Source organism: Diadema antillarum, unplaced genomic scaffold, assembly GCF_040938485.1.
Source record: "Diadema antillarum isolate AM-2024a unplaced genomic scaffold, OU_Dant_1.0 seq00000690_RagTag, whole genome shotgun sequence".
Taxonomy (NCBI): domain Eukaryota; kingdom Metazoa; phylum Echinodermata; class Echinoidea; order Diadematoida; family Diadematidae; genus Diadema; species Diadema antillarum.
In genome coordinates this window covers 117,385-145,308 of record NW_027271595.1, presented here as the reverse complement: position 1 = coordinate 145,308, position 27,924 = coordinate 117,385, and the positions used below count along the sequence as shown (strand labels likewise).

General features: G+C 37.3%; 1 protein-coding gene across 1 annotated transcript; it reads left to right on the top strand.

The window, feature by feature from the left end:
• The first annotated feature begins 300 nt into the window (after positions 1-300).
• Positions 301-19,574, top strand: LOC139737355 (palmitoyltransferase ZDHHC20-B-like). Its single transcript, XM_071648032.1, has 11 exons — positions 301-426; positions 2,097-2,132; positions 6,492-6,586; positions 8,418-8,544; positions 9,191-9,260; positions 10,261-10,414; positions 12,172-12,304; positions 14,889-15,018; positions 16,419-16,531; positions 17,595-17,699; positions 18,692-19,574. The coding sequence occupies exons 1-11, from the start codon at positions 318-320 to the stop codon at positions 18,742-18,744; spliced, it is 1,125 nt and encodes a 374-aa protein (XP_071504133.1). The 5' UTR covers positions 301-317; the 3' UTR covers positions 18,745-19,574.
• Positions 19,575-27,924: the final 8,350 nt, after the last annotated feature.

Genomic DNA, 27,924 nt, shown 5'->3' with positions numbered 1-27,924 from the left:
AAGGGGTAACGATCAGTGATTAGTTAAACGTTTACTAGTAATTAACAGCACAAATTGTATTGTGTAACAATTTATTATTTTTTTTTTTTTTTAAACTATAACTACAGGTACAACTGTATTTCAGATAGGCTTCATACGTACGCGCGTTTGCGTTTGGCCCGTACGAAACGAAAGGAAGGATACGCATTGGCGGACGCGGACGCACGAAGTATGGAACTTTATGTGCGTTATATGTAGCGGCTAGCTAGACTAGCTATCAACGAGTGAGGCTACCCGCTATACATGTAATATTGGAGCCGTATAATCATCAAAACAAGATGGGTGTCTTGCAAACCTGCATGAAAATTGTCGGGTGGATTCCCGTAGTTTTCATTGCTGCAGTGATTGCTTGGTCGTATTATGCTTATGTTGTGGAGCTCTGTATACGTAAGTTGGGCAATCGTAGTAATACCTATCAAAATACAAAGCAACAATACAAAATATGGTGTGGATATTTGCCTGTGTTGTACGTATTTCATATTATCCCATTCACATGATACAGGATCTTATCTGCAGCAGTGAGTCCGTGAGTCAACTTCAGTGAATGGTTCCTGCAGTGTCATAGGCCTACACTGTATCTATGCGAACAGCACCCAAGCAGATACGCTGTGAATGCTGTGTGTGTGGATTCCGTGTCATTGTCCTTGAGTTTGTTTGTCCGTCTGTTATGTAGATTCTGGCATGATTATGAATGATCATGATTCATGGCAGACCTGTGGGGTGTGGAATGGCATATAATTATAATTAGATGGGTTCTACTGAATGATTAAAAGAAGACTGAAGACTGAAGCATTAACTTTCAATTTATGGCAGGCAGGGCAGGGTAGCATAGCCATAGCTAACGTTAGACAGAAAGATCCGTCTGTCCGGAGGAGTCGTTTATTTTTTTTGACGTTATCGCTCTCCTCCGTAGACAAGGAGGGGATCCGTGAAGCCAGACGCAGTCTCCGCGGAACATTTCCCCGACGACGACCACATACAGACCAATCTTTCGGTCAGAGCCATAGCGTAACAACGTTAGGCATAGCTAGCCGGCTACATGTAGATCCATATCCAAGAAAGGTTGAATAGAGTCCAGAAGTCACTGTTGTGAATTGTGTTGTTACGATCTAATGTTATAAAAACTTATATTGTTACTGTTAGGCCTAGTAGCTAGGAGAACGTAAACATTAATCTGTCTGTAGTGTCATAAGTTTTATAACAAAATTAACACAACTTTTTTTTTTTAAAACTATGAGTTTAACGGTACTCCTCCCTTTGGAGGGGGTTCCGTGACGTAATCGTGAGCTCTGTGGAATATATCACTGCCCCGACAAACTTTTGAACGAAGTAGAACATGGAAGTCTAGAATGGTGTGACTAAAGTAGAAGATCTAGTTCTGCTGGTACTGTTGTACCATTGCATTGACTATGTACTTTCAACTGACTTTTTATGCATGGTGCCAACATTAGACTATTAGATATTGGTCAAGATGGTTACACTATAGATAGTTCATAATAAATTGAATACATGATGTAGTCTACCACTCCTGATGATATGAGTATAAAGAGGTAATATCCAAGAACTTACATCCTGATTTTTTTTTTTCTACTGTAGGTCTAGGTCTATTTGATAATGAGACAATTCAACTATCAAATTTTGCCAATGGGAAGTCGGGATATACATTCAAGTAAATCATACTGGCCGCCTACAGTATGTTCTCTTGAAGGTCACCATGTGTTTTGCATGCTTGGTTCCCATTGCATTGCCACCTTGCCCCTTGCCATTTGGAATGTTTTTGAGAAAGATGTGCTAACAACTTTAATCATCAGAACTATGTTTCCCTATAGCCACACTACAAACTTTCACCATTTAGGTTTGTCAAGTATGACAGTGATCTACTTTTGAACTGTAAAATATGTCTTCTTTTTTACTTGTTTTGAGATTGAATAATTGCTTAGTATGTGCAGTTTTGTATAGCAAAAGAGTTAACTTGTTCCATTGGCATTATGTATATTATTCTTTACATGAAATCATATTGTTCAATAACTCTTTACTCGTGTTGCTTTTTCTTCCAGTTACCCTTGCCCATGATGACAAGTTTGCACAGATGGGTAAGTATTTGAGTTATATGCGTATTCATAAATAGTTTCATGTAAATTCAAAGTTCTTGTAATCTGTGTATAGCTGCATGAGAATCATGATGAGTCCATTCAAAAATATGTCACATGTATATAAAATGTGTATGTACAATGTATTTACAGGGCTCGACATCAGCGGTGGTTTGGTGGCTGGATGGCCCAGTGCCACTAGAAAATTATGTCAGATAGCCAAACTTTCAATTAAGGGTTATCTCTTGGTGGCCAGGTTGGGCAGCTAAACTTTGAAATGATTTTTTTTTTCCATGTATCTTTTTATTTCGGACCACAAGAATTCCAAAGTCAAAGATTGAAGTGGCCTGACACACAGAAATTAACCATCTCTATTGTTGCAGAGGCCAGAGGGGCAAATAAGTTTGCTTTTTCCGACGTATGATTTCCAAGATATGATATGTACAAACAGCACATTTGGTAATCATAGTAAAGTTTAGGAGTCCAATCTCTGTCATAACAAGTTGTGAAAATTAAAAGTGACTTTTGAGTATGGCTTAGCAAACCACCAATCAATGACCATCTTTTTTTTTTCTTTTGCAGCTTGTCACTCAGTTTCTGAAAATTGTTCCCTTGTGATTTTGTGATTTTACGAAGCAGACATAGTTCATATTTAACAGGGTCATATACAATGTTAATTCCACTATGAATCTTATAGTATACTTTCCTTACAGAGCTAGTATTGCACATGGTGCAAATCTGTGGAAATGCAATTAAATGAAAATTTGTGATCACATATGGTGATTTGTCCAGTAAATTTGATTTCCTGTAGAAGTCATGCAGAATTACGTCCAGACAGAGTTGAACAGAAGTACCACACAGTTTGAGTAACTTCAGTGTATTTAGCTTACCAGTATGTAATGTTGATATCTTCTGCAAAGTTGTTACCAGCAACATTGTATTGTGCAAGGGGTACCTCCTGCTCCAGTCCATGTTTTAAACTCCCTCAAAGATCCTTTAAAATTGTAATTTTCATCTGACTTGTTGCAAAAACAGTATCACCAAAATAATTTGTTTTGGGTTTTCTTCTACTGATTTTGTACAAAGCAAAGTTCACTGAAATTGGCCTAGTTCAAAAAATAATTAACTTAACATAAGTTTCCACTAAATATACCAGAATCAATATCTGAATTACTTTGTACTTTCTAATGGCATTTTAGCTATACCAAATGCACACACATACTCACACACAAGCACACACATATTATCTTCTTTCTCTCTCTCACACACATGCACACACACACACACACACACACACACACACACACACACACAATCACAACCAACACATCCAACCTGACCCCATGGAAGACCAGCCATTGCAGCTGAATATGGGCTATCCAGCCATCTTCTTTGAGGGGAAATGAAACAAACAACACACACTTTATGCACAAACAATATGACATACATTTGTACACAGATCATGTACATTTGAATTGTCATAGCCTAGTGTGAGATTCATTTTTCTGTAATCAGTATCTCCTTCATAAAATGTATGTACACCATATGATGATGTCGATCTGCAAGATTTATGACTACAATACCTTTGTACACCAGGAATGGTGAGGCATCTACATGTATTAGCACATCTGCTATTGAGTACAGTTTGTGTGAAATTTCATGCAACAAAGGTCAACATTATGTAAACACAGGATGCATGTCAGTTGGTTAAATAGAAAACTATGGCTGGTGTACTGTAGGATGACTTTAGATGGAAACTTCCATTTAAGATCATGTGGATGAATTTCCTATTGTCATTTGGCTTCTTTCCAATGAACAGTTTCACCAAGCATTGTGCAATTTATCTTCTGTATAGTTTTATGACACACCATTGTACATGTTGGTTATTTCAGAATTGGCCTGTAATGCATGTAACATGCAGCAATTTGAATTAATCTCCTTCTTTACCCCAGAAAATGCAAATGAAATCTTCTTTTATGTAGCACTTCATACTTTTCACAATCTAAAATATATGATGAAAATGATGATTTCTGTCTACAGTGTAATATCCATTGTTCTAGACATGTGATTTAATTTATTGCATGTTTTGATTATTTTAGACTGTAGTTTCAGTCAAATGACAACTTTCTAAACCTGATCGCTGATCAACTACTTTCTGGTCAAGATTCTCAAAAGAGATAGAGATATGAACCATTGGCTAAATCTGTAGGCCTGTGAGTTTTCTTATTCCATTTGTTTTGTTTACTTTGAGTTGACAATGTGGTATTGGAAGTGAAACTGATTTTAGTGCAAGAAAATGTCACATTGTTCCCCCCCCCCCTTTCACATTTCGTCATAGAAACCACTTTTGTAAGATATCAAAGATATTTAAACTCAATGATCATCTCCTATACCGGTACTTACAATAGTCAATTTTAGGTTCTGAGGTCATCTGACATGAAGCTATAGTTGTTAGTCCACTTTAGACAAATGAAATATAAATCACTATAAAAGAAATCCCAGGGATTTTGCTTTGCTAGGGAAGGTCTTGTTAGCTCTTGGCATAACTCAGGTGTGAATCCAGTAAGAAAGCAGCATGGATTGTATCATGGACCTTGTAGGTCCATGATTGTATGTAGCACACTGGTACTAAGCCACCGCTTGAGGGTAAGGTGTTGTGTGTCAGGCAGGAGAGCATGCATAAGTAGACATTCTTTGCCTGCTGCTGGCACACAAATGCAGACACAGAACTTTTAACCCTTGCTGTGCTTCGGTTGCCGCTTGGCATGCACACCTGAGTGCTTTGGTTGTGAATGGCACAGATGTCTGGAAGCTTAAAGGGAACCCAAACCCAAAGAGAAATTTGGATTGAGTACCGTAAAAGCAGTGCTCAACATTAGTAGAACACATTGTCATTGAAAGTTTGAGGAAAATTGGACAATGGATGCAAAAGTTATGAATTTGTTAAGGTTTTGGTGTTAGAACCGCTGAATAAGGAGACTACTAGAGATTATGACATGTGTGGACGACAATATAAAGAAAATATTTAAAGGAAATTCCACTAAAATTCATTTTTCATAAAAATTACACATTCCATCAACTTGATACTGACACTGTTAAGGGTAGCAATTACATTTGTATTTCCCCTGCTTTCTGAAAGTGGTTAGTCAGGTGCTCTTTTATTATGCTAGAAAAGTGAATTTTTGTGGAATTTTTGTTATATTTTCTTTAGATTGTTGTCCTGTACGTCATAACCTCTAGTAGTCTTCTCATCCAGCGGTTCCAACACCAAAACTTTAAAAATGGATAACTTTTGCATCGATTATTTGATTTTCCTCAAACTTTCACTGATGTGTTTTACTAATGTTGCTGCTTTCACTCAATCCACATTTCTCTTTGGGTTTGGGTTTCTTCTAATTGACAATGAATAGAGATTACCTAGTAATGTCCATGCTATCCCCATTGTCACCTTAGCCTCCCTATTGGACTGTGGCAAATTGCCACTCCTGAATGGGCTTGCTAACTTTACAGCTAGGTTTAAGTTTTGATGGATTAATGAATTCATGCTGATGAGAAAACTTCTGGTCACATGACAATGGGTCACACAGTCCCGGAGTATCCATGGACTTGGGACGACAGACCAAGAAAATGCTTTCAATTTCACTTCCTGGGTAACTGGAGGGAGGACTTTACACCCAAACTGGATTGACTCTGTGTTATTTAAGTTTATACATATGACAAGACAGCATGTTATCATATTGAAGTCAAAGGTACATGTATTTCCAGTTGGAAAAAAAAAGCAGCATATATATACTACAATGACTTTGCTACGTACAAGTATGTATTAGAAATTTGGTATTTGTTTAATAGTAGTAGACAGTTTGATAAATGATACAGTAACTACCTCCTGTGTGAGTGTCAGAGTCTAAAGATGTAATAACAAAGTTGACTTTTAGTTCTCCTGAGCATGTTACATTTGGTGTTCTGAATTGACACATTAATGTATGTGTTATGTTATGCAAAATCTCCTTCATGCTTTACGTCATCTAAACACCACAAAACTTCAAAGCCAATTTTCTGAACACTGTCTATCTTGTGTACTGGCTTCCCTGTCAATTTTCTGAACACTGTCTATCTTGTGTACTGGCTTCCCTGTCACTTCAGTCTGTAGTAGGATTTGTGAAATTCAGTGGGATATTCAAAGTAATGTATCATTTTGAAACAATAGACTTTGAAGAATACAATACCTAGAGTAAGATTTACAATGTATTCTATGTGTGGTGATTTTCTTTTGCTTTTGTGGTAAATAGTCTCACAGAAATATTTAAAGATACTTGATATTGATAAGAATTAATTGTTTGTATTTTCTCTTTTTTTTCACAGTATTTTACCTCCTGTTCTACCACATGTTCCTGGTGATGTTCGCTTGGTCATACTGGCAAACTATCTTTGCTCCTGTTGGAACCATTCCTGAAAGAGTAAGACAATTTTAATTTTTCATTTTTACTGATCTTGCACGTATGGCAAGCCATCTATAGCTAAGTGCGTGAATGCTTGCTAAGTGTGCAAACGCTTGGGAAGCATGCGAACTCTGTGCGACAAGTACGTGCAATAACACATGTATACTGTGTCTATCACCAGTGAAGCAATGTGGGGCCAGTAAAAATCAATACATCGCTATCCATTCTATATACTTACTATGTGCATTGCATTTAAAAATTTGATGACCAACTGTCTGAAAACACTGTGACAAGTTATGAACCCACCACAGCCATCAATTTCCCAGTTTTTGGTCACCAGTATGATTTATATGTGTTTATGTGAGCTACACCATAACTATCAGATGTTTGATTTTCTTTTTTTTTTTGTCTTGTATCCTAGTAACAGAGGGCATGGCATTATATTTTTTTGGTATTTGGCATGACTCATGTCCTGCGAAAAAGGCTAAAAAAAAATGATATGAAACAAAACAGGAACTGATGTAACCATTTTCATAGCAAAGCACAGTGCTTTGCTTGCTACTATTGCAGATCCAGTGATCAAATTTAGTAAAGACCCATGTTATGTTTCGATGCTGCTGCACGGAAAGTTTTGATCAGGAAGAATTCAATATAACATCCTCAGTCGTGAAATGTCTTCTTAGTTTAAATATTTGCAGTCCATCATGATCAAACGTTGTTATTTTAACCTTGATGATATTCTCTCTACTGTATTATATTAGATATTTGACAATTACAGGGTGTACGTTCAAGCTGTTTAATGCAAAAATGTATTACTATGTCTTTTGTTCCTACAATTGTTTTTACATGTATTAGCCTAATATGAAAGTTCTTGATGCAGTTTAACCCATTGAGGACGAGTCCTTAGTGTACTCAGGCAGGTGTCTCAGATGGGAAATGCGTGTTATAGCAAAATCAGCCCTTCCTCAATGGGTTAAAAGACATGCTTTTAATGACAGCCATGTTTTTGACCTGGTACTGCCAGCATATTTAGAAAAATCAGTTATGAAAGTAAGTTTGAGAATATAGTTTATGTGTACCAGCAGCATGATGAGCACATACAGTAGTAGGAAGTTACATGTAAATACTTGATCCAAAAATGTATAATTGCATCACATCTATCTTCTGCAATTACTGTGCTTGTAGTGTGTGTATGGTGGCTCATTTAACTGGACATGTTTACAAAAATATTCTTGTTGGAGATTCAATCTTAACAATGTATGTGCCACTCAGTTTTGACTCTGTCTTTTCTTCTTGCTATTTGGACATTTCTACATTGCTGTTTGCATTATTTCAACCTCTTTCCATTGTACCCCAGTGTGTAAGTTTCCTACTGCAACTTGCCGGTATATTGAATCAGCACAACTGTATTTCTATTTTTAGAGTACATGTACCATTATCAATCAAATCATATGTTCATATAAGGTCACAAATTTTTAAAGTGAGATATCACTGAATATCTTTAGTTGACCCTGATGGAATAAAATAAACTGAAATGAATAGAACAGTAAAAATTAAAAGACAGATGTGAGAAAAAGGGATGAGATTTCAAGATCTCATATATTTTCATCAACCAAGATGAAGGAATGGTGTCATCACTTCATAATTCTTTCATTATTAGTTTGTACATAAAATTACTAAGGATATTGTAGGGTTGTTTTTTTTCAGTGATATACAAAACTGCCACTCCCTTTCCTGGAAAAAGATTATTTTGCCGTAAGTTTATTTGCCTGTATGCCTGTCTCTCGGTTACCATCACATTGTTGAATGTATCTGACTCTCTCCCTCTCTCTCTCCTTATGTATGCTAGTTCTTCCTGAGTAGCGCAGAGCTGCAGCGCTTTGAGAGTGAAGACCGCACAGAGCACCAAGTAGAAGTCCTGCGCTACATATGTCGGGAGAAGAGGTTACCTGTCCACACAAGGACGTATGGTGGAGGTCAGGGTGAAATGATTTCATGGCAGTCATATTGTTTTATGTGTTTTCCTTCTTTCTTTTTATGGAGATTTCTCAGCAGTGTAACCTTGTCACTGATGTCAATTGCTCTTTTTCTTTGTAATTATAAGGGGAAAAAAACTGTGTAATGGCTTCAGGATTCAGTTATTGTTTTTTTAACAAATGTCTATTTCACCGCATAGTCCCAGAGCCATGTGTATTGGGAAATGATGAGTGTAGTTACTATGATACAATTTGACTGATGATATATCAGAGAAGACAGTAGATGATTATAATGGCAGCTACGAAAATGAGAACATTCCATTGTGTGTGACGATGTAAATTGTAGTATTTTGGATGTGTATGGATATGAGAACATGCCAGTGTGTGTGTGAGGATGTAGATTATAGTATTTTGGATGCATAGGGATATTTAATTGTTGGTCCTAGCATCAAGTATATATGTGTATTTTGTTATGATATAAGTACTACACAGACTTACAGTACGTACAATCAGCGTACAATGTATAATAGCTATGAGCGGTTGTTTGCGAAAATATGAAGGTCAATGTATGATTCTTTGTGAGGATGTTAATGATATTACTTTGTACTGAGTGAATATCAATTACTTTATTTTTGTTGCTTTGCAGGTATACGGTTTTGCAATGTTTGCAAGGCAATCAAACCCGACCGGTGCCACCATTGCTCCGTTTGTAACAAGTAAGATAAGCTTATTTTGTCTTTCTTAGTAAAACCATGCTTGTATAATACCTGTGTTTCAACATACAATTAGATTGAAGTTGCCTTATAGTTACACCTTACCAGTATCACAATTCTTCCTCAGCAGGTTTTTTAAAACAAGTGAACAAACATGGCAAAAAAGCAAAACAAAATAACAACAACAAAATAATTTGTGTGCTGTTGGAAATGTAAATTTCTTTGTGGTCACACAATGAATGGTTTATAAATTCAGTGATACTAAACTCTGATATGGAATCAAGTGTTGCATACTGCAGGTAAATTTGCATTTTTGAAGGGGAAAAGAAAATTGTTTTCTTATCAAGCTTGGAATAAGGATAAGCACCTGACATATGTCAGGATTTTGAAATGGCTTTCCTTCAGCATAATACCATGTTACATTATTGCACCCTTGTAGGTGCACTACAAGTTGATTTTTGGAGCAGACTCAGACTTGTTATGCAGAATGTTTAACCATCAGTGTGTTTATGGCTTTCGTCATTATGATTTTACATGGGAGCTTTAAACTGACTGACGTCATCATGACTGTGATGTCATATGGAAACCTCCCCCCCCCCCCTCCACTGCACCTTTGCCCATTAGTTTTTGTAGGAAATGTAATAAAGTCTATTTTCCCAAAAGAAATGTGTAAATGACTCTCCTCATCAGATATGATGTGTTGCGTATGAATGAATGCCTGCCATGAGGCAGTAAAGTATGCTTTTAAGAAATTTTTTTTTTTGTCTATACCTTACTGATAAGTGGTAGTTTACAGGTGCTGACGTAATGTCACCACCAAACTGGCCTTCTTTTCGTTCCTATCAGACAGGATTGATTCATGTATTTAAAACGTAGTCATGACTTTCTTAAGCTTTTGGTTTTTCTTTTTGAGTTCAGTTTGATATGATTTGATTTTTACCTGCCATGCAAAAACAAGTACTAGAGTCCTCACTGTTTGCTGTCTTCTGAATCCCGCCTGCAGATGCATTCTGAAGATGGACCATCACTGTCCGTGGGTCAACAATTGCGTCGGCTACTCCAACTACAAATTCTTTGTTCTCTTCCTGCTCTATTCAGTCCTCTATTGTACCTATGTTGCCCTAACTGTTCTACCATATTTCATCCAGTTTTGGTCGGTGAGTAGCCTGACTTTTCTTAATGTGTATGATTAAACCATGTTAATGTTTTCACTTGGCGAGAAATTAGGACACTCTCTAATTTTCTAGATCATGAGCAATTAAGATTGGCACAATCTTTGATGTGTGCTCCTGTGAAATACCTTCATGAATTCTTTGTTTGATTAAATGGTGTAGGAGAGAATGCCAAACTTTGGCATTTAAGAGTAGACTTTGGTGGAGAGGTTTAGATCAAGGGTTGTTTTGATGTTTCTTTGGTAATTCATTACAAATCTTTTCATATGAGAGCACTGAAGATTGATGGATTATCAAATAAAAAGATCTGCAATGGAATCCATGTTATCGTTTTGTTGTGGAGTCTACATCATGAGAAATTTGATGAAACTCTGTGAGGAATTGTGTAATGGTGCACACATTAAAGCCAGGCATGAAATGATGTAGAATTGTAATTGATTGAAATGTAGAATATGAGGATACAGTGAAGCAGATTTTAGACAATGTGTGTTCTGAAAATTGAGAGGGTGATGAAGGAATATTTTGACCCGATTCGTTGAGGATACCTCCAGATTACAGTAGGTCAAACAGACAGCAAAGTTTCTTAGGTGATTGAAAGTCAAAAGACCACCCTGCGATATGAATGTACGTAGGATTCTGTGCTATTGAAATATATAATTCTGGGCATTGCCGTATTTTGAATTGACAGGACATAACTGGGCAGGGTTCGTCCGGATTCCAAATCATGTTTCTCTTTCTGTTGTCGGCCGTGTTTGCGCTCAGTGTTCTGGCGCTGTTCTGCGTGCACAGCCGCCTCGTCTCACAAAATCAGTCAACACTAGGTATGATGGCTCTGAGGAGTCGGTCTTAGGGTGCAAATGTTGAGATAAGTCTTCATCTGGGTGAGATCCTTCCTGGTTCCCTCCTTCCAGCCAGGCTCGAACGGGCAAGAACAAGAAGCTTTGTAGCATGACCATGTCTGAAAGAGTGCCAACAATGATACTACTTAGCATTGAGAAGAAATGACACAAACTGTGGTGTATGGTTATCTTTTTAGACTTTAAACCAGAATTTAGGTAGTCAAACAATTTCGTGGAATATAAAATTTGGCTTCGTGTCGGCAAGGGAAGGAGCCAAGATGGATGCCACTCAATTATCCAACAAGGGTGTTGGTTCTTTGCACTAATCATTATGTATTTCCCTTTATTTTTGTTTTCCCCCCCTCTCTCTGTCCCCTGAACATGCTCTTATCGGGTGCCTTGCTGTCCACTTAAATAAACCAAAATGCCCTGCACGTGGCTTTAAAATCCCATACACTTCTACCTCTCTCCAAGCTTTGTTTCATCCATCCATCATCTGCTCTGCCATCCTTCAAATTCCTCCTCATGTTTCTTCGTCTTGAACATCATCTCGTCTAAAATCTGTCATTAATTTGTCTGATTTCTGTTGCTCATCCCTGCTCTTATTCTATTATTTTCTTGAGTTCCTCGCTCAATTCCTCATCTTGTTTTACTTCTTCATCCGATTGTTATAAATCCTCTTTTTTTAAATCTTCATGATAATAATGATGACCACACCACTTTGTTTTACACACTAATAAATTACTCATTGCCATGCCATCTAATCTGAATCTCTAAAACAACAACAACAACAACAACAAACCCCTCCTTTGTAAATGAGTACACCCCTTCTCCTGCCCGGCCCCGCCCACACTGCTCGTTGTGCATCAACTGCCCATGTTCCGCTCCGGTCAACCCACCCAGGGCGGCTTGCAAAACAAGAGTGGGCGATTCCACATCCTCTTCCTGTTCTTTGCAGCGGTCATGTTTGGTATTAGCACCTCTATTCTCTGCTGTATGCACACCCATCTCAGTCTCGTCAACCGCAGCACCCTGGGTAAGCTTCAGTGGTGGGTGGGGCCTTTTGGGTGGGGCCTTGGGGTGGGACTTGTTTGAGTGGAGAAAGAGCCCAGAGTCATTACATGAAGTAATCTGATAATGAGCATTTCATACAAGTTAAATCTCCTGAACATGAAGAGAAGAAAGGAAATTGTACCTGACTTAGTATATATACTTAATATTTTTCAAAAAAATTAAAGTTGTTGCCAAAGTTGCTATGGTGTGTTTCCTGTAAAACTTATACAAAATAGATGTCTTACTTGCAGGGACATCACACATGATGAACTCCAATTTGATTGGTTGTAATATGTATTGATTGCATTATAAAGCCAGAAACAGAATGGAATATGACCCCTGTCCAAATATTGCAAGAATAGGAAAAGAAATCCTTATTGATATGCAAATACTGGTAACAGAAAGCTTAGATTTTATCAGCTTGAGCTGTAACTTATAAAACTAAGACAATTTTCAACATCCATCATTGACAAGGAAACTTAATTTACTTCTCTGAATATGATTTGCTGTATCATAACCATGCACTTAGACACAGAATACTAGCTTATAGTTTTTTCATTCTTACTAGTAGCAGTAGAACTTTTCCAATAACACAAACAATGTTTGAAAACACTCACATGATCATTTGGGTTTTTTTTTTAATTTCAGTATCTGTTGACAAAAGGATAAGATATGTACTTTTTATGTTTACTGATGCTTGATATTATCCAACAATTTCAACATTGTCTTCTCTCTCAGTTTCAGTGCCTAAATTCGTAAGTCAAAGAATCACATGACAAAAGTATAGCTATGTTGTTTTATGGCAGATACTGAAGGAGATCAATGTGTAGCTTACATCAATCCTTAATGTACAGAAGAAAACATGTTTCTATTGCAAGAATAAATGAATCACTAAAGAGAATAATTAAATCAAACACATAAGTTTTCATTTTGCAAATGTGAATAGAAATCGTTATTGTCAAATGTTATACAAATAATGAATGTTTATGAGTACAATGGACAGAATATTTCACGAGGTGAAAGATGAAATGACCCATTCAACTCGGCTGCACCTCGTTGAATGGATCAAAGATTTCATCTTTCACCGAATGAAATACTCTGTCCATTGCATGAATGAAAAGCATTTATTATTTGTTTTACATAACGCCTGAAAATAGATCCTTGTTATCTAATGTTTTATTAACTATTTTAGAAACAAGAGAGAATCTGAGATCAAGAGAGTGCTCACTGAGGGCTGTACGCTAGCGCGCTGTCGCATAACGCACTGCAAACGCAAGCATCTTATACGCTTAGTGTACCGGGCTCTCGGCGTGCGTGCAATGGAGCAAATCGTATGGATCCAAAATTGCATGGTAAATGGAGCCACAATTGCACGGATGATGATGTCATAGTGAAATTGGCCGAATGATCAATGTCAAACAGCCAATCAGATGACAAGGATCTCTTCAGGCGTTTTATGATACATCATAGATTTATTACTTTCAGTGCATTTTTTTTTTTCAGTGGGTAGGATAAGCCGTAGCAAAAAATAATATTTCAAAGCCATGAGAAATACTAATGAATATATGGACCTCTCTGCCAAAGAGATCAAAGCCTTTAATATGCATGAAAGTTCACTGCTGACAGCAATGTCAATATGCTGTATATTCTCAGAGAAATTCAACTTTCTACACGTACCCTGAAAAACAGTGAACAGCAATAACAAAACAACAACAACAACAACAAAGATATGAAACTCATATGCCTACAGAGTACTTTGGGTATGTCTCTGGCACCAAAATTTTTTTTACCATGGAGTAAAACAGGGATTAGTGGTAACTTTGCTTTTCCGTTAATGTGACGTTGCATCATCATGGAACATTGTTCATATGCTGTCCTGTGCCCTGTTAAATTATTTTATGAACCTCTATTTGTCATTCATTTTGAAGTCATGTGTCCCAAAGAATATTTGCATGGCTGAGTGTAGTACAAATTGTGTTTTTTTTTAGACTAGTATTAGTTTCATTTGCGATCCTGAATAGTAGAAAGCCTTAAAATGGAAAGTTCATTCCCCTGGCATGAGTAAAAACACCTTCTTCTTCATTCTCATTGAAGTGTGGTAAGAAATATGAACAGAGATTTGCTGATAGTGTGATTACTGCAGTTTGATTACTGTTAGCTGAAATTATCAGGAATTGATTCAAATTGGTTCTTTTTTTCTTTAAATGAGTGTTGTATAGATTATAGATGATAATCATTTTTCTTTGAACCGATAAGACTGCTGCATGTGATATTTTTCATTTACTGTAACACCAGTTTAGGAATAATGCGCCCCTCGATATACCTACGTTCTGTAACAAGATAGCTGACAAATTATTCTAATGGTGTGGATGGGAATCTTGGCGAATGTTATATTTTTTGGCATGGTGCATGTTCACTGATAACTGGCAATTGCAAATTTCATGGGGCTGAATGGAATGTGCAGGTGATGTTGATTATATAAGCATGTCAAATCACAAGAGTGGAGGCAAATTCAGGAGAGTTGGTAGTGATTTTCCTGACACCCGACCATTTGTTCTCATTTTAAGAATCTTTCCGGGCACCAATATTCCGCCATGGACCGGACAAAGAGGGATTTAGTCATGGCAGTTTCAGCGAAAACTTCAAAGATATCTTTGGGACCAGGAAGAGGTACTGGCTCTTGCCAATCTTCACAAGGTGAGACATGATGAAGTTCTTTTCACAAGCATCAAATTGAACCAGGAAATATGTGCAGGTATTCCATTGATCCTCATCCAACTTGCAACAAAAAACAAACAAGCAAAAACAAAACAAAAACATAAACAAAAATGTATATTCATGAAAAATAGAACTGTAAAAAAAAAAAATGTGTTGCTGTGCTGAGGAGAGAAATTTGCGTTTTCTATGTTCATTTATTTATAGATGTAAAGTTCACAAGTTTGGATGGAACATACTGAACAGCATAGCTGGTGTAAAGAGGGAACTGCATAGATGAATAACAGTGAAAAGTTACATGGTAGTATGTGAGTGTAAGGTAAAACACATACTCGACACATTCAGTGTGAGGTACACTGTATTGTTCAGATGTGGTGTGCCAAGGAATTTCAGTTCATTTTTTTTTTTTTCAATAGTAAAGCGAATATCCTCTTCTCTGTTAGCTTGCACAAGAAATACAGAAGGTCTTCACCAAGTTTGTTTTGGGGTTTTTGACTAACATCTTCAGGATCTGTGGAAAAGCAAAATCTGCATGTAGTGGTGTATTACTGGGCTGTCTTGCAGAAGGCAAGTTTAATGATGAAGAAGAAGTTCTCAGGGATATCTTGGTGTGGCACAGGTAGTAGACCTATCTGATTCATAGCCATTTATATAGGAATTATCAAATACCTTGGGATGTATGCAGCAAACCAGACATTTCCAGTACCCCTATCAGGATGTGGCGTACTGTATCCTTTTTTCCGTGTATGAATGTATGATTGGTTTAAGGTTGTGGGTTTTTTTATGGGGGCGGGGGTCAATTGTGGTAATACCAACAATATTTCCTGAATCAGTATTTTCAGTCCATTCACCTTTGACACTATTGAAAGGTATCTTAAGATAGGGGATGAGGTCTAATTCTAAAATTGCATTTAAGAATATTCCTTTCATTCAGGCATGGCACTTGTTTCCTTTTTTAAGATTGAAACATATACTGTAAAAGTGGAATTTTTTGCGCATTTCGCGCTACCAGGAACTAGCACAAAAATAAAAGCATGCGAATATTTTTGCTTGCCACATGTTGCAGTAGTTGATGTCTTGGTTCTACGGAATTAAAAACACGCGAAACTCTTCATGCATTTTTAGTCCTGTGCGAGGAGAGGCATTTTGATGATAACACTCTATTTTGTAGTCTTTTGGTAAAGATCAGACATTTGCCAGGGGTAGACTACAAGACAGTTTTGTGTGTAGATGATCATCATTTTGATATCAGTCTGGTTATAAACATTGACATCCGACCACTCTTTGAAGTTTTAGCTTTAGAAATATACATTGTGTGAAATACTGCTTTACAAGTGCATTTTGTATCCCTGTTCATGCCATCCTCTTCGTGTGAACCGCAGCAAGGGAGACGGTGTGGTGTACACAGTCCAGTGCAGGGATGATGACTCCGACCGCCTCCTTGATGCCGGTATCGACAGCGATGTGTTGAGTGGGCAGGAGGAGGATGCCAGTGGTGAGTTGATCCCCCGCCTGTTGGCGTGGAAACCAGTACCTAAGTTTGGGAGGATGGAGTGCGCTTACTTCACACAGTGGCTGTGCTTTGTTTTGATTAGTTTCTACGCACCTTTTACCATGTACTTTATATGAGACAGCTGGGGAGTTTGTTGAATAATGGGTCCACTGACTGCCTTGAAGCCCCATAGAAGTGTCATTCCTGTATTAAAGCAAAGAAAACAGCAGGAAAGTGTACAGTAATCTTCATATAAGCAGAGCTTTAATTGCCTTGGATTAACAGTTATTTCTGCAGTGGGAATTATGTATCAGATGAAAGCAAGGAGTACCTCGAGGTGGATCTTTTTCGTCGACTAAATGACGTCTGCACATGCTATTTGCATATTCATACAGTATTATCACATGTTTTGAATTATGGCATTCCTACTCTGGTTACAAAAAAAAAATTTTATTCATCCATCATACCATATTTGCCCAAATTGTCGGTATGTTGTCAAAAGAATAACATATAGCTGTACAAATTAGTAAATTTGTGGATGCTAATGTAGAGGAGGGTCCAGATTTTACTACTAAACTGCTGAATCATTTGAAGTAAAAATCAAATGAAAATAATATTCTCCAGTCTCATGTAGTCTTTGTCATCTATCTATGAGATTTTCTTCTTTTTTGTTTTTTGAGATGTCACAATGATGCATTGACAAGAAGGTGATGAATTTAGAATGTAAATAAAAAGGCTGAAAACACGACGGCCGTTATTCAGAGAGGTAGTGTAGATTTTATCCATGGTTTGGATATTCTAGTAGTCCATGGAGTCAGCTTGGATTTACATAGTTTTAAAAACAAACAAACAATAAAAAAAAACAACAACAACAACAAAAACATAAACATTATAGACTTTCCTTGCACATCAGCATGCATTCATTATTGGATGTCTTGGTGGCATTCCAGTTGTTTCATACACATTTAAACACATTCAAAAATTTTCTTTATGAATTCTGGCCAGAGTGTGTATGAAATAAATAAATTAATAATCTGTGTCGCGCTGTTTGGGTACTGCCGCACAGGAAATGGTGACCTCCATGGCAGCATTCGAACCGGAGCCAACTACCAGTCCATGAGCAGCCAGCAGCAAGTGACCATCCAGATTGACCGAGAGAAGGCCGGCCCAGGTACGTCCTGAGGTGTAGCTAGCTCACAGGGTGAGGACTGCCGGGAGATTGAGTCTCCCAACACAGGGCATGGAGAGTCTGAGGATAATGCTTTGATCGTGGCATGCCATGCAATGTTCGAAAGCAGAGACGATCGCTGTCTCTTTTTGCTGGATATAGTGTAGGTTTAGAAGCAAGAAGTTACGAAATACTCACTTTTCAAAGTGATAGCAAGCGTAATTTGAAAGATGAGGTTCATATTTACAACCTCGATTATTGTGATATCAAGTGTTTCAGTCTGTACAGGCTTGTGTTAAGAGCAAGAACAAGAAACAATGCTATCTGTTACTGGTGCTCATTTGTGTATGTGTGCATGTGTCTGTGTGTTTGTGTTTCTATGCGTCCCTCTGTCTGGCTGTCTTTGTCTGCCTGTCTGGTTTGCTGTCTGTCTGTCTGTCTGTCTGTAACATCAGTGCAGCTGGATCTCCCTATCTCTCCACAGATCAAGTGATGTTTGCTGTGATTGCATGGCATTTATATCAGTTTCCAAAGTTGTATTGACACGTGATATAATGTAGATTGGATTACATGCTGTGAATCAGAAACTTTCACAAATTTAACGAGGAGGCAAGATCAACGAAATTAAAATGCCCGCAAAAGTTCTTGTCCACACAGTGCATTGAATGCATGTGGTTATTTGCAAAAGTTTCATGCCGCAAAAAATGGCCGTCAGCTCCAATTCGCAAAAGTTTCATGCCACGAATGTTTTGGGCTTTACTGAACTCTACAAAATCGCGCTTCTTAAAGTGTGCTGCTTTGCATGTGCATATGTCTGTTATTGAATGTTTTATGTTGCCTGCTGCTTTTCATATGCTGATGGACTAAAGTTTTGTTGGCATTGTTGATGTGTACCTACAATTGTAGTTTAGTTGATGTTGTCACTCAAAGTTGTACTTGAGGTTTGTACCACATTGTCAGCAAATCTTCTTCCCTTACATTTTGACTGTCGACAGGGGGAACAGTAAACCTTGGAGCGGATATTGAGGCAGCCAATGGCCTGAAGTGAGCAAGGATCGGATATAGAAGAAGACATGTAATGAATAAGGAGAGTAGACTTTTTATAAGGGAGCAGGAAAGAACAGTGCAATGCAAAGCCATTGGCTAGTAATGGTAGGTTGTCTGCAGGACGCCAACTAGCTCCCAGTCATATCTGGCAGTGCAATGAAGGGAAACAGATCTCAATATACGCAGCACAAGACCCATGATTGTTTTGAAATATCTAGATGTTACATTCCTGGATTTGACTCTTCATGTTTCTTCTCATCGCACAGACAGTAGAACTGTGTCCCACGTCTTCTATAATCTATGCATATCCTTATTTCTGTATCTTTTTATTTGCACATATCCAAGTACGTTCCCACGCTTCATGACATATATATTTACAAAGTTAGTGGGACGAATGACTTCAAGCATTGTAGATCTAGTGACACGTCATAAGTGCTTCCCCAAAAGCTGTTCACATCTTAGCGTAAGCACTACCTTGTGATGTCATACACATTGGGAACCGTTTGTCTTCGTTGCACTGTAAGGCCTGTGGCACCCACCTGCATGAGGTAGGAAAGTATTCTTGTGACTAGTCTCAAATTCCCATTAAGAGTGACTCAAATCTAGCATTATTTATGTCACGCATGGAAGCTTGCCTGTATAAAGGTGGTAAAATATATGTGAACACTGGCACTTAGCTCTGATCATATGTGACCTGACACCATGTGAAAGCCTGAAAAAGTCGCCAAGCATTATATTTCTGTGATATTGTCAACTTGCAAATTCTCCAAACTCCAGGCCTTCCAATAAAGAGATATTGTCTCACAATCTTTTTTCTAAAACCAACCACAAAAGCTGTATGAAAGCTGTCACTAGATAAATTTTATTTTGACGAGTGGATTTTGTAGATGCAGATTTGCATTTAGACATAACTCATCCATCAATTCAGAAAATGTTTGTAGCGTGCTTTGTAAATCCCCAAAGTTTCAGATTGTAAAATGCATGAAGACTGTAGCTGAGAATAGAAATGAAACTTTGCTTAGGTTTTGCTTAGATGTCTTTCCTTTCTTTTTCAAATATGTGGTTGTTATTCAAATTTCCTCGGTTTGCACTTTTCTCAGCTTTAAAGGTCTGCGACTTTATCAGGATGACTTTGTTGTAGGTCACATATGTGGCGAGTCACTGTCAAACCCAAACAAAGCTGCCAGCAAGAGCTAGTGTACTGACCGACAGACAATACAGCACTCTCCGCGTAATCAGGTATCGCTTAAACGGGTACTCCGTTTAATTGGGTAGTAATGTCAGAGTCAGCTCCAATGCACATTAAAATTACCTGATAATCGGGTTGCCTCTCCGCATAAATGGGTAAATAATTTTCTTCTAATCTAATTTCTACCCACATTTTATCGCAGATATAACACTGAGAAATCATGCATGTCAAATTTTCCACGGCTAATTGCATTCCCTGCTTAATTTGCAAAGAAGATCGATCATTTGGGAAGTGATTAAACATGAAAACACATGTACACTTTACCGACTTGCCACACGAAAGGGATGTATAATATGCCGTGTAAACACGCGTGTTAAGCATGCAGTGTAGGTGTTTGGTGCAGTGTACAATGTATGTAAATACACATTGTGTGTGTCAGTTGTGAATGAGACGTGTTCTTCTGTTAATCGGGTACTCCGCTTAATCGGATAAGAAACACTCTGCCCGAGCCTACCCGATTATGCAGAGAGTACTGTACTTTCCTCATTGAAAGATGTTGTCTCAGGTCTCGTTGCATAGTTGCTGGGCACAGTGAAGAGTATAGAAGAAGAATTGATCTGGCAGCTATGTTTGGGATGGATAGTCACTATGTGGCATCTCTTTACTGTTAGCCTTGTCTGTATATATGGTATGGAAACTCTTACATTGGTACTAGCTGCCTGCATCCAAAGAAAGAAATGTAGAATCTAGTAGTGATTTTTTTTTTTCTTCTATTGTAAGTACATTGTATTTTGATACGGGGAGGATGGAGAGGATTAAAAAAAAAAGAAAAACAAGGTAGAAAATAATATGGAGGAGAAAATCATATGTGACTAAACAAGTGAGTCATTCAAATTACAGTCAAGGATATGCAGATGTGTCTCATCGTTGTAGTTTTGGTGATAGCTGAGCTGAGTCAATTATTCCATTCATTTTTTTTTTTTTTTTTTTGAAATCATGAAGTAAATTTGTGCTGTGTTACAGGAGTTCAATGGAAGAGAGAGTTCAATTAGAATTGGCATTCATTACATGCAGCTCCAAAAATTAAGCATAGACGTTATCTTTCATAATTGAGACAGGGTATGGGTATGGTAGCAAATTTAATGTAGTGAAATGTACTCTGAACATACTGACATTCATGTGATACTGATGTTTCAATGTAAACCTCGCACCCCGAGTCTACCAAAATTATCAATTAATTTTAGATGTGGCTGTGAACAAAATTTCTCAGCTGATATCCGCAAGTATGTTGCATTTCAAATATGTTTCTCGAGCGTTCAATGAGCAAATGAGACAAATTATAGATTGCGATAAAAGCTTGGTCTATGACTGCTGAGTAAGTTTTGCAGTTCTGCACATGTAGGGATCATGTGAGAAGTAGTGGATACGCTTCCATCTTGGTGGAAAATGAGCAGTAAAATGTGTCAGTGAAGTGGTGGTAATTGAACGTGGATGTTTCAGGGAGAAGGATGCTGTGAGAATTTGCAGAACTATCATGGATTTCATACAAGTACCTCGATTTCAGATATGTGCGTGATTATACATGTACTGTATTCTTTGCCTTGAGCAAAGAGAATAATATAAAGGAAATGGAGTTCAATGAATAACACAATCTCTCTTTAGCCGTCAATCTGTTCAGAAACATTACCTTGTTTCTAATTGCAGCCTTTCATCGTAGCACACAATAATGTAATTATTTGTTTTCCGTTCCAGTCTAATTTTTTTTTTTTCGATAACAGAACTTCGCATTTAAATTATCTAAAATACACCATTGAGAGAGGTGAATTGAAAGGTAATCCTATTCAATTTTAATATTGTTTGCTTGAGGTGTTTTCAAATCCTTAGTCATTAAGTACAGTGTGAAATAGTCATGTATTGAGTTAGTGGCAAGACCAGCAAAGAATTCCTTTCGTGTTTGGAGAGGAGACTAGGGTACAATTGTATTCAACTTCAAGACTGACATGTATTTATGAAGCAAAGTGCAAAAGGGTATCAAGGACGAATACGAATAGTACTTGTATAGGGGTTTATTGCTTTGAAATGTAATTTAAAAGTATTTTTGATGTCGAAAAGTGTAGTCTATTTTAATGAAATCTCTTGGAAGATGTGTTATTGTTTTGATGGTCAGCTTTGCTTGGTCAAATGTAGGAGGGCAGAAGAAAAGATTTGATGATTTATATTTGATAGTGAATGCTGTATGTCTGATATATCGTTGTGTATCATGCACTTAAAAGCCTTACAGCAGGAGAAAAGGTATTTTTGGAATAATGTGAACATTTTACTCAGTGTTTCAGTGGTATCAGTCTGCCTAGTGTCAATATGTGTCAATGTGAGTGAGTAGAAAGTGTGTGTAGCCATTTCGGGGAAGATCTTGAGCCAGGTTTTCCGAAAGTAGTCATTCACATTAAGCCGCTCCATATCAGAGTAACTGTTCTTACATACCCCTCAGACTCGTAATACACAGCCTCCACCAAGTTCTTGAAGGCTGACTCAAGATTGAGGAGTGTTTGAATCATACACCAATAAATTATCGTACTAGCAGCAGCTCACTTGCTTTTTCAAGACACCTGGCTATGCTTATGTGTGTATAATATAATTTCATGCAATATATTTTGTCTTTTTGTTATTTGTTTTACCATGCTTCGTGTTTGTGTCAGATAGAAGAATGAATGTGTAGAAACGTCTAAAAAAAAGAAAAGTCGTAACTTTCAAATCGTTACATTTCCGCTAAATCCAAAATGGAACCACCTTCTTTCCAGCACTGTATGAAGAGACAAATTAGGCATGATTGTCTGGATAGGCTGGTTTCTTCTTGTGTTGTCATGTTTTCCTATTTGTAAAGGTATGCGATCAACGAAAAAGATAGTTTGGGCATCATTTGTGTGGTTGTGCAAGTATTGAACAAAAGGCACATGTCTGTCGCTGCCATCTGGCTGATATTTGCCCATGATCATTTTGGAGTTCATCTTAAATATAAGAAAATATTTCCAAGACGTGAAACTGGAATGGTGACCTAAGTCCAGCATGGCATTTAGTGTTGATATTTTTTTGGTATAAGACATGTGTGCACATTGCTATATTTATTTATACATAAATTTACCAGATTTATATCTACCAACTTTCTTTAATATTTGATAGTGTATATTCTCTTTCTCTTTTATATTGCAAGTCTTGATTTTGTATAATTCTGTAAAACCAATTACTCGCAGCATGTGACACATTTTAGCAATTTACCTCCTAAGAAAGAGAGGAGGAAGAAAATAGATCAATGTAATCCAAAATACTTGTTGTATAATGTCACCTATTAAGTTAAAGTGCAGTTGAAACAGTCCTTTGTAGAAATTATGTGTGACAATACATGTATGCCTCTAATGTCTGTGACACGTAAAATTCCAATTGTAAATGCTGTTGATGTAGTCTGTGATGGAATGTACTGCCTTACAATGATGACGCTCATTAAGATAGATGAATAAAATTTGGTGGGCAGAAAGATAAACGAGTCATCCAGGGGAGTGTGCTTGTTAAGTCGTCCTCTTTCAGGAGACTTCTAAGAAATTGTGCATGTTTTCCATGGTTCCATGACATTTTCTCCTGTGACAATTGCTCCCATGAAATGTCTGCACGCTCAGCCAAACATAAATTCTACCCACAAATTCAATCCTAATCCTCACATCGAACCAAACCTAAAACCTTATCACAACCCTAACCCTAGCCCAAAGTCCTTGGAGAAAATAAGACCAGAGCAGTTGTTACAGGAGCAAATGTCGTGTCACCGTTTTCCACATTTGCATGCCTATGCTGTTAAAGGTAGGGGATACCGTTTACAGACCTCCCAAAATGCAGCAAAACATTAAATATGAACCTCAGGGGACTTGCTTAGGCCACTGCTTAGAAATTTGGAAGTCAACAGTTATCTAAAATTTGAATGATGCACAAAACTCAACTACTCAGTAGTTCTGTGTGTCAGCCACACTTAAGCCTTTTTGTTGCAGTCTTCTGTATTTGTTATCTATAAACACAAATCTAAAAGTACAAGAGCTGATGTAATAACATATAGAGTGTGTGGCAAGAATGTATATAGAACTGTTTGTAAGTGTTGATGAACTTTCTTCACAAAATATACATGATGGACACACATGCGGTGCATGGGTCTGCAAAGGTAGCCTAGTAATGTACTGGAATTTACGGTGAGCCCCGAAAAAAATTCAATTCAAAATCTAACGGTCAAAAAAAATGTACTAAATGTTACCTTCCACTTTCAATACTTTATGGGAGTTTCTAAAATGATACTCTCTTCAACATACCACTGTATTTATACAACTCTTCATTTAAGGCATGCAAATGGGATTCCCTATCTTTAATATATGCCTTTTCCCCCAATAGGTAAACCCTGTTTCAAATAATCTAATTACATGAAAGTGTTCACATATTCCAAGCTTTCTCCCTTTTGTCATAATGGCACCAAACTAAATACAAAATGACATTTACAGCCCAAAGCACAGGCTGTAGCAAAACTCATCTGTCCCCCCCCCCCCCCCCAAGTTTGTCAGAGGGCAAATATACAGTAGACTGTATAATTTATTTACCAGGTAGTACATTGTCTCATGTGTGTTAGATGGAAGAATATGAATACATTATCGTATACACATGCATGTATGTATGTACATTGTATTTATGTACAAGGTATGTATGTAGTATGATTATGCAGGGCTCGACACTAATGGTGGCCCGGTGTCCCAGGGCCACCAAAAATAAAAGTGGGGCCACCAAATTTCAGAAAAGGGCAAATTTGGTGGCCCACCTCGGGTCACCAAAATTTTTTGAAAAGTGTGTCAATAAATTCGTAACTTTTTGCGCCGGAAATGCATAAATACATGCAGTGAGTGTGCGACTTATTAAAAAAAAAATGGACTTTTATCAATGTTTTTTTTTTTTTTTTTTGGGCCACCAAATTTTTCTCTCGGGCCACCAAAAATTTGAAATTGATGATTTTGGTGGCCCCATTGGGCCACCGAAAAATAAAGTTAGTGTCGAGCCCTGGATTATGTTATATAAAAACACACACAAACATATATATACGCACATACATAACATAAAATGGACTGCGACATATGTATTATATATTCATAATATGACTTGATTGTTTGAATTGGAATCAAATGATGTCCTTTTCTTTCACGAACATGCTTATGCATGTTTGTGTGTGCATACATACAGTATACCTCACAACTCGACGCCACACAAATCGACTCTGACACTTTACAAGTCGACGCAATCAAAACTTACCAACTTTTTTTTTCCTTGTCATATGCTATGAAATTCTTTGCATAATTCAGCACTGCGAGTTTACAAATCACCTTTATGTCCAAATGATTGTGTGGTCCCCTTTGAGGGAATCCTGTTATTACTTGCCTCACGTAAGTCGCCAAGTAATTTTGCTTCTATACCTAACCAATGATGAATGCAGAGACAAGAATGAGCGACTAGCAGTGTGGCCCATTTCTCTCTGATGTTTGTTGACATATACAGTCAAACTTGCTTAACTTAACTCAACCTCGCATCAAAGGTTGAATAACTGCCTAGGTCGAGGGTCTCTTCAAATCCTCTTCTCTTTGTATTCTACTGATTTTAATCCCTCATAAGTCAAGGGCTATTTCTTCAGTCCAAATAGATTGGACTTCAATAGGCAAGCTTGATTGTACAATTGTATATGTACACATAATATTTTAAAACATATATTCAGTGCACTCCTGTAATAACGAACATGGGAATAACGAAATTCTTGATAAAGTGAAATAAAAATTCAGGTCCCAAAATTATGTATTATCATTGTTTGGCTTAATGAAATTTTGATGTGACAAAGGAAAACTGCTGGTTTCAAGGACTTTGTTATAATGGGAGTCACCTGTTTGTAAATACAGTGGACTCCCGTTATAACAACAGCTGCGGGACCAGCAATTTTCTTTCATCATGTAAAAATTTTGTTATGATTGATTAAATGAACAATTAAAAAACAAAAACAAAACATGGAGCGGATAATGTTGCAGCCTGAATTTTTACTTTGTTGTAACCAGAATTTCGTTATAACCATGTTCGCCATAACAGGAAAGCACTATACATGCTTTGCATGCATAGTAAATAGTATCTCATTGCATGTATCCTAAAAGCCTGTATTTAACCAGTATCCCCTTTGAGATTTTGGATAACAAGTAGGAATCAATTGGATGACAAGTTCTGGGTAGGCATATTTTAATAGACAATAGCATTATAGTAAAAAGTAACCTCTTTCATGTTTTTCACAGATGGAATCAGGATTAAAACATTCAGTTCAGCAACGCAGACAGTTCATCCAGGCAGATACTGTCGAATCATGATTACCGGTACAATTCTTTGCTAAAAGGGCACTAGGGCCATGTGTCCAACACTTAATCAAGTGTTTACAGGACTGTAACATGGTTGTGACGTGTTCATTTAAAGGGACTGTACAGTATTGGTTGAGGTAAGGGATTCATGTTTTGAACATTTCTCAGTGAGATAATGAGAAACCTCTTATGAAATATGAAAGAGCATGTAATTTTAAGAAGGATTCTACATTTATTTGATGAAAATTGGTTTTGAAATGGCTGAGATATCCCAAAAAGTGATAATAATAAAAGGCGACATGCCACAACTTTATTAGGATCTCTTTGTTTCACCTGTGTTTTTGGATATCTCAGCCATTTCAAAACCGATTTTCATCAAATAAACTTTTGATACCCTTTAGAATTGCATGCTCTTTGACATCTCATATAGAGTGGTTTCTGAACATCTCGCAAAATGTTAAAAGCTAAATCCTAACCTCTACAAGGTTGGACACCCTTTAAACACGGGTGAGTGCACTACCTCTGTAAAAAGATAGATGCTCTGTACAGGACCCTGGTGATCATGAAAGACAAATACACAATTATATTTGAAAAAGGGCTTACCAGTCCACTGTAATACTATCTTCCCTCACTTTACTGCAAACAATTTGGCAACATTTCTTAATAAACTTGGGGAATGACTGGAATATGCTGCCTCCTTTTTATACTTCATACATGTATTATTTTCATTTAACTTTCTTGACCCCCAGGAAAGTCTTCTCTTACAAGAAGTGCAATTTGATTAAGAATACCAGAGTGAAAATATGCATTTAAACATGCACTTATCAAAGACAGAAAATAAGAGAAAATTTCCCATTAAGTGATTACAGCACTGATTCTGGGTTTTCTCGATAAAGAGTTCTTCATCTACATGTACTCAACAAGAACAACTGGGCTGAAAGCAATATGGTGGAGGTTTCATCATTTTGGGTTTATTTGGGGTAGTTGTTCTTTTTTTTTCCCTCTACATATCAGAAGCCAACGAAGAACTCTGTTAATCATACTTCAGAACTCTTGTTTGTGCAACGACAGCTATCTGTGCCAAAGGGAGAGGGAAAACTAATGTAATGTGCTTTCATCAGGTAAGATGTATACTGTTAAAAAGATGTTTTATTCATTAAAATCTCATCACATTCTGAACTATGAAACAAACAGCTACATTGCTTCCAGTCAATTTCAAACCAGCAAATGTCTATTATTATATACAGTCAAACTCGGATACCTCGACGTCGGATAAGCCGAATATCACTTACCTCGGGGGCGAAATGAAAGTCCCGATTGTTCCTATGGAGTTTCCGTGTATTAAAATTCGCGTAGCTCGAAAAAGATAACTCGAAATTCGGTTACCTCGAAGGGAAATCTAATGTCCCGATCTTAATTAACTTATTGTTTTTCCCAACATGTTGCTCGAATCGAAATTGTAAACATCACTCAGCATCTCCAATTAAGCGCGCGTGGACAGCGAAGACATGTCACATGTTTTCACACTCGATTGTAAATATTCTGAGACCAGAACAATCGCGCGCCCAAGAAGAAATACCCGATACACAGC

Coding starts and splice junctions, on each gene's coding strand:
- LOC139737355 (XM_071648032.1), top strand. CDS start 318: ATGGGTGTCTTGCAAACCTGCATGAAAATTGTCGGGTGGATTCCCGTA. Junction 2,133..6,491: donor TGACAAGTTTGCACAGATGG/GTAAGTATTTGA, acceptor TTTTTTTCACAG/TATTTTACCTCCTGTTCTAC. Junction 9,261..10,260: donor CATTGCTCCGTTTGTAACAA/GTAAGATAAGCT, acceptor TCCCGCCTGCAG/ATGCATTCTGAAGATGGACC.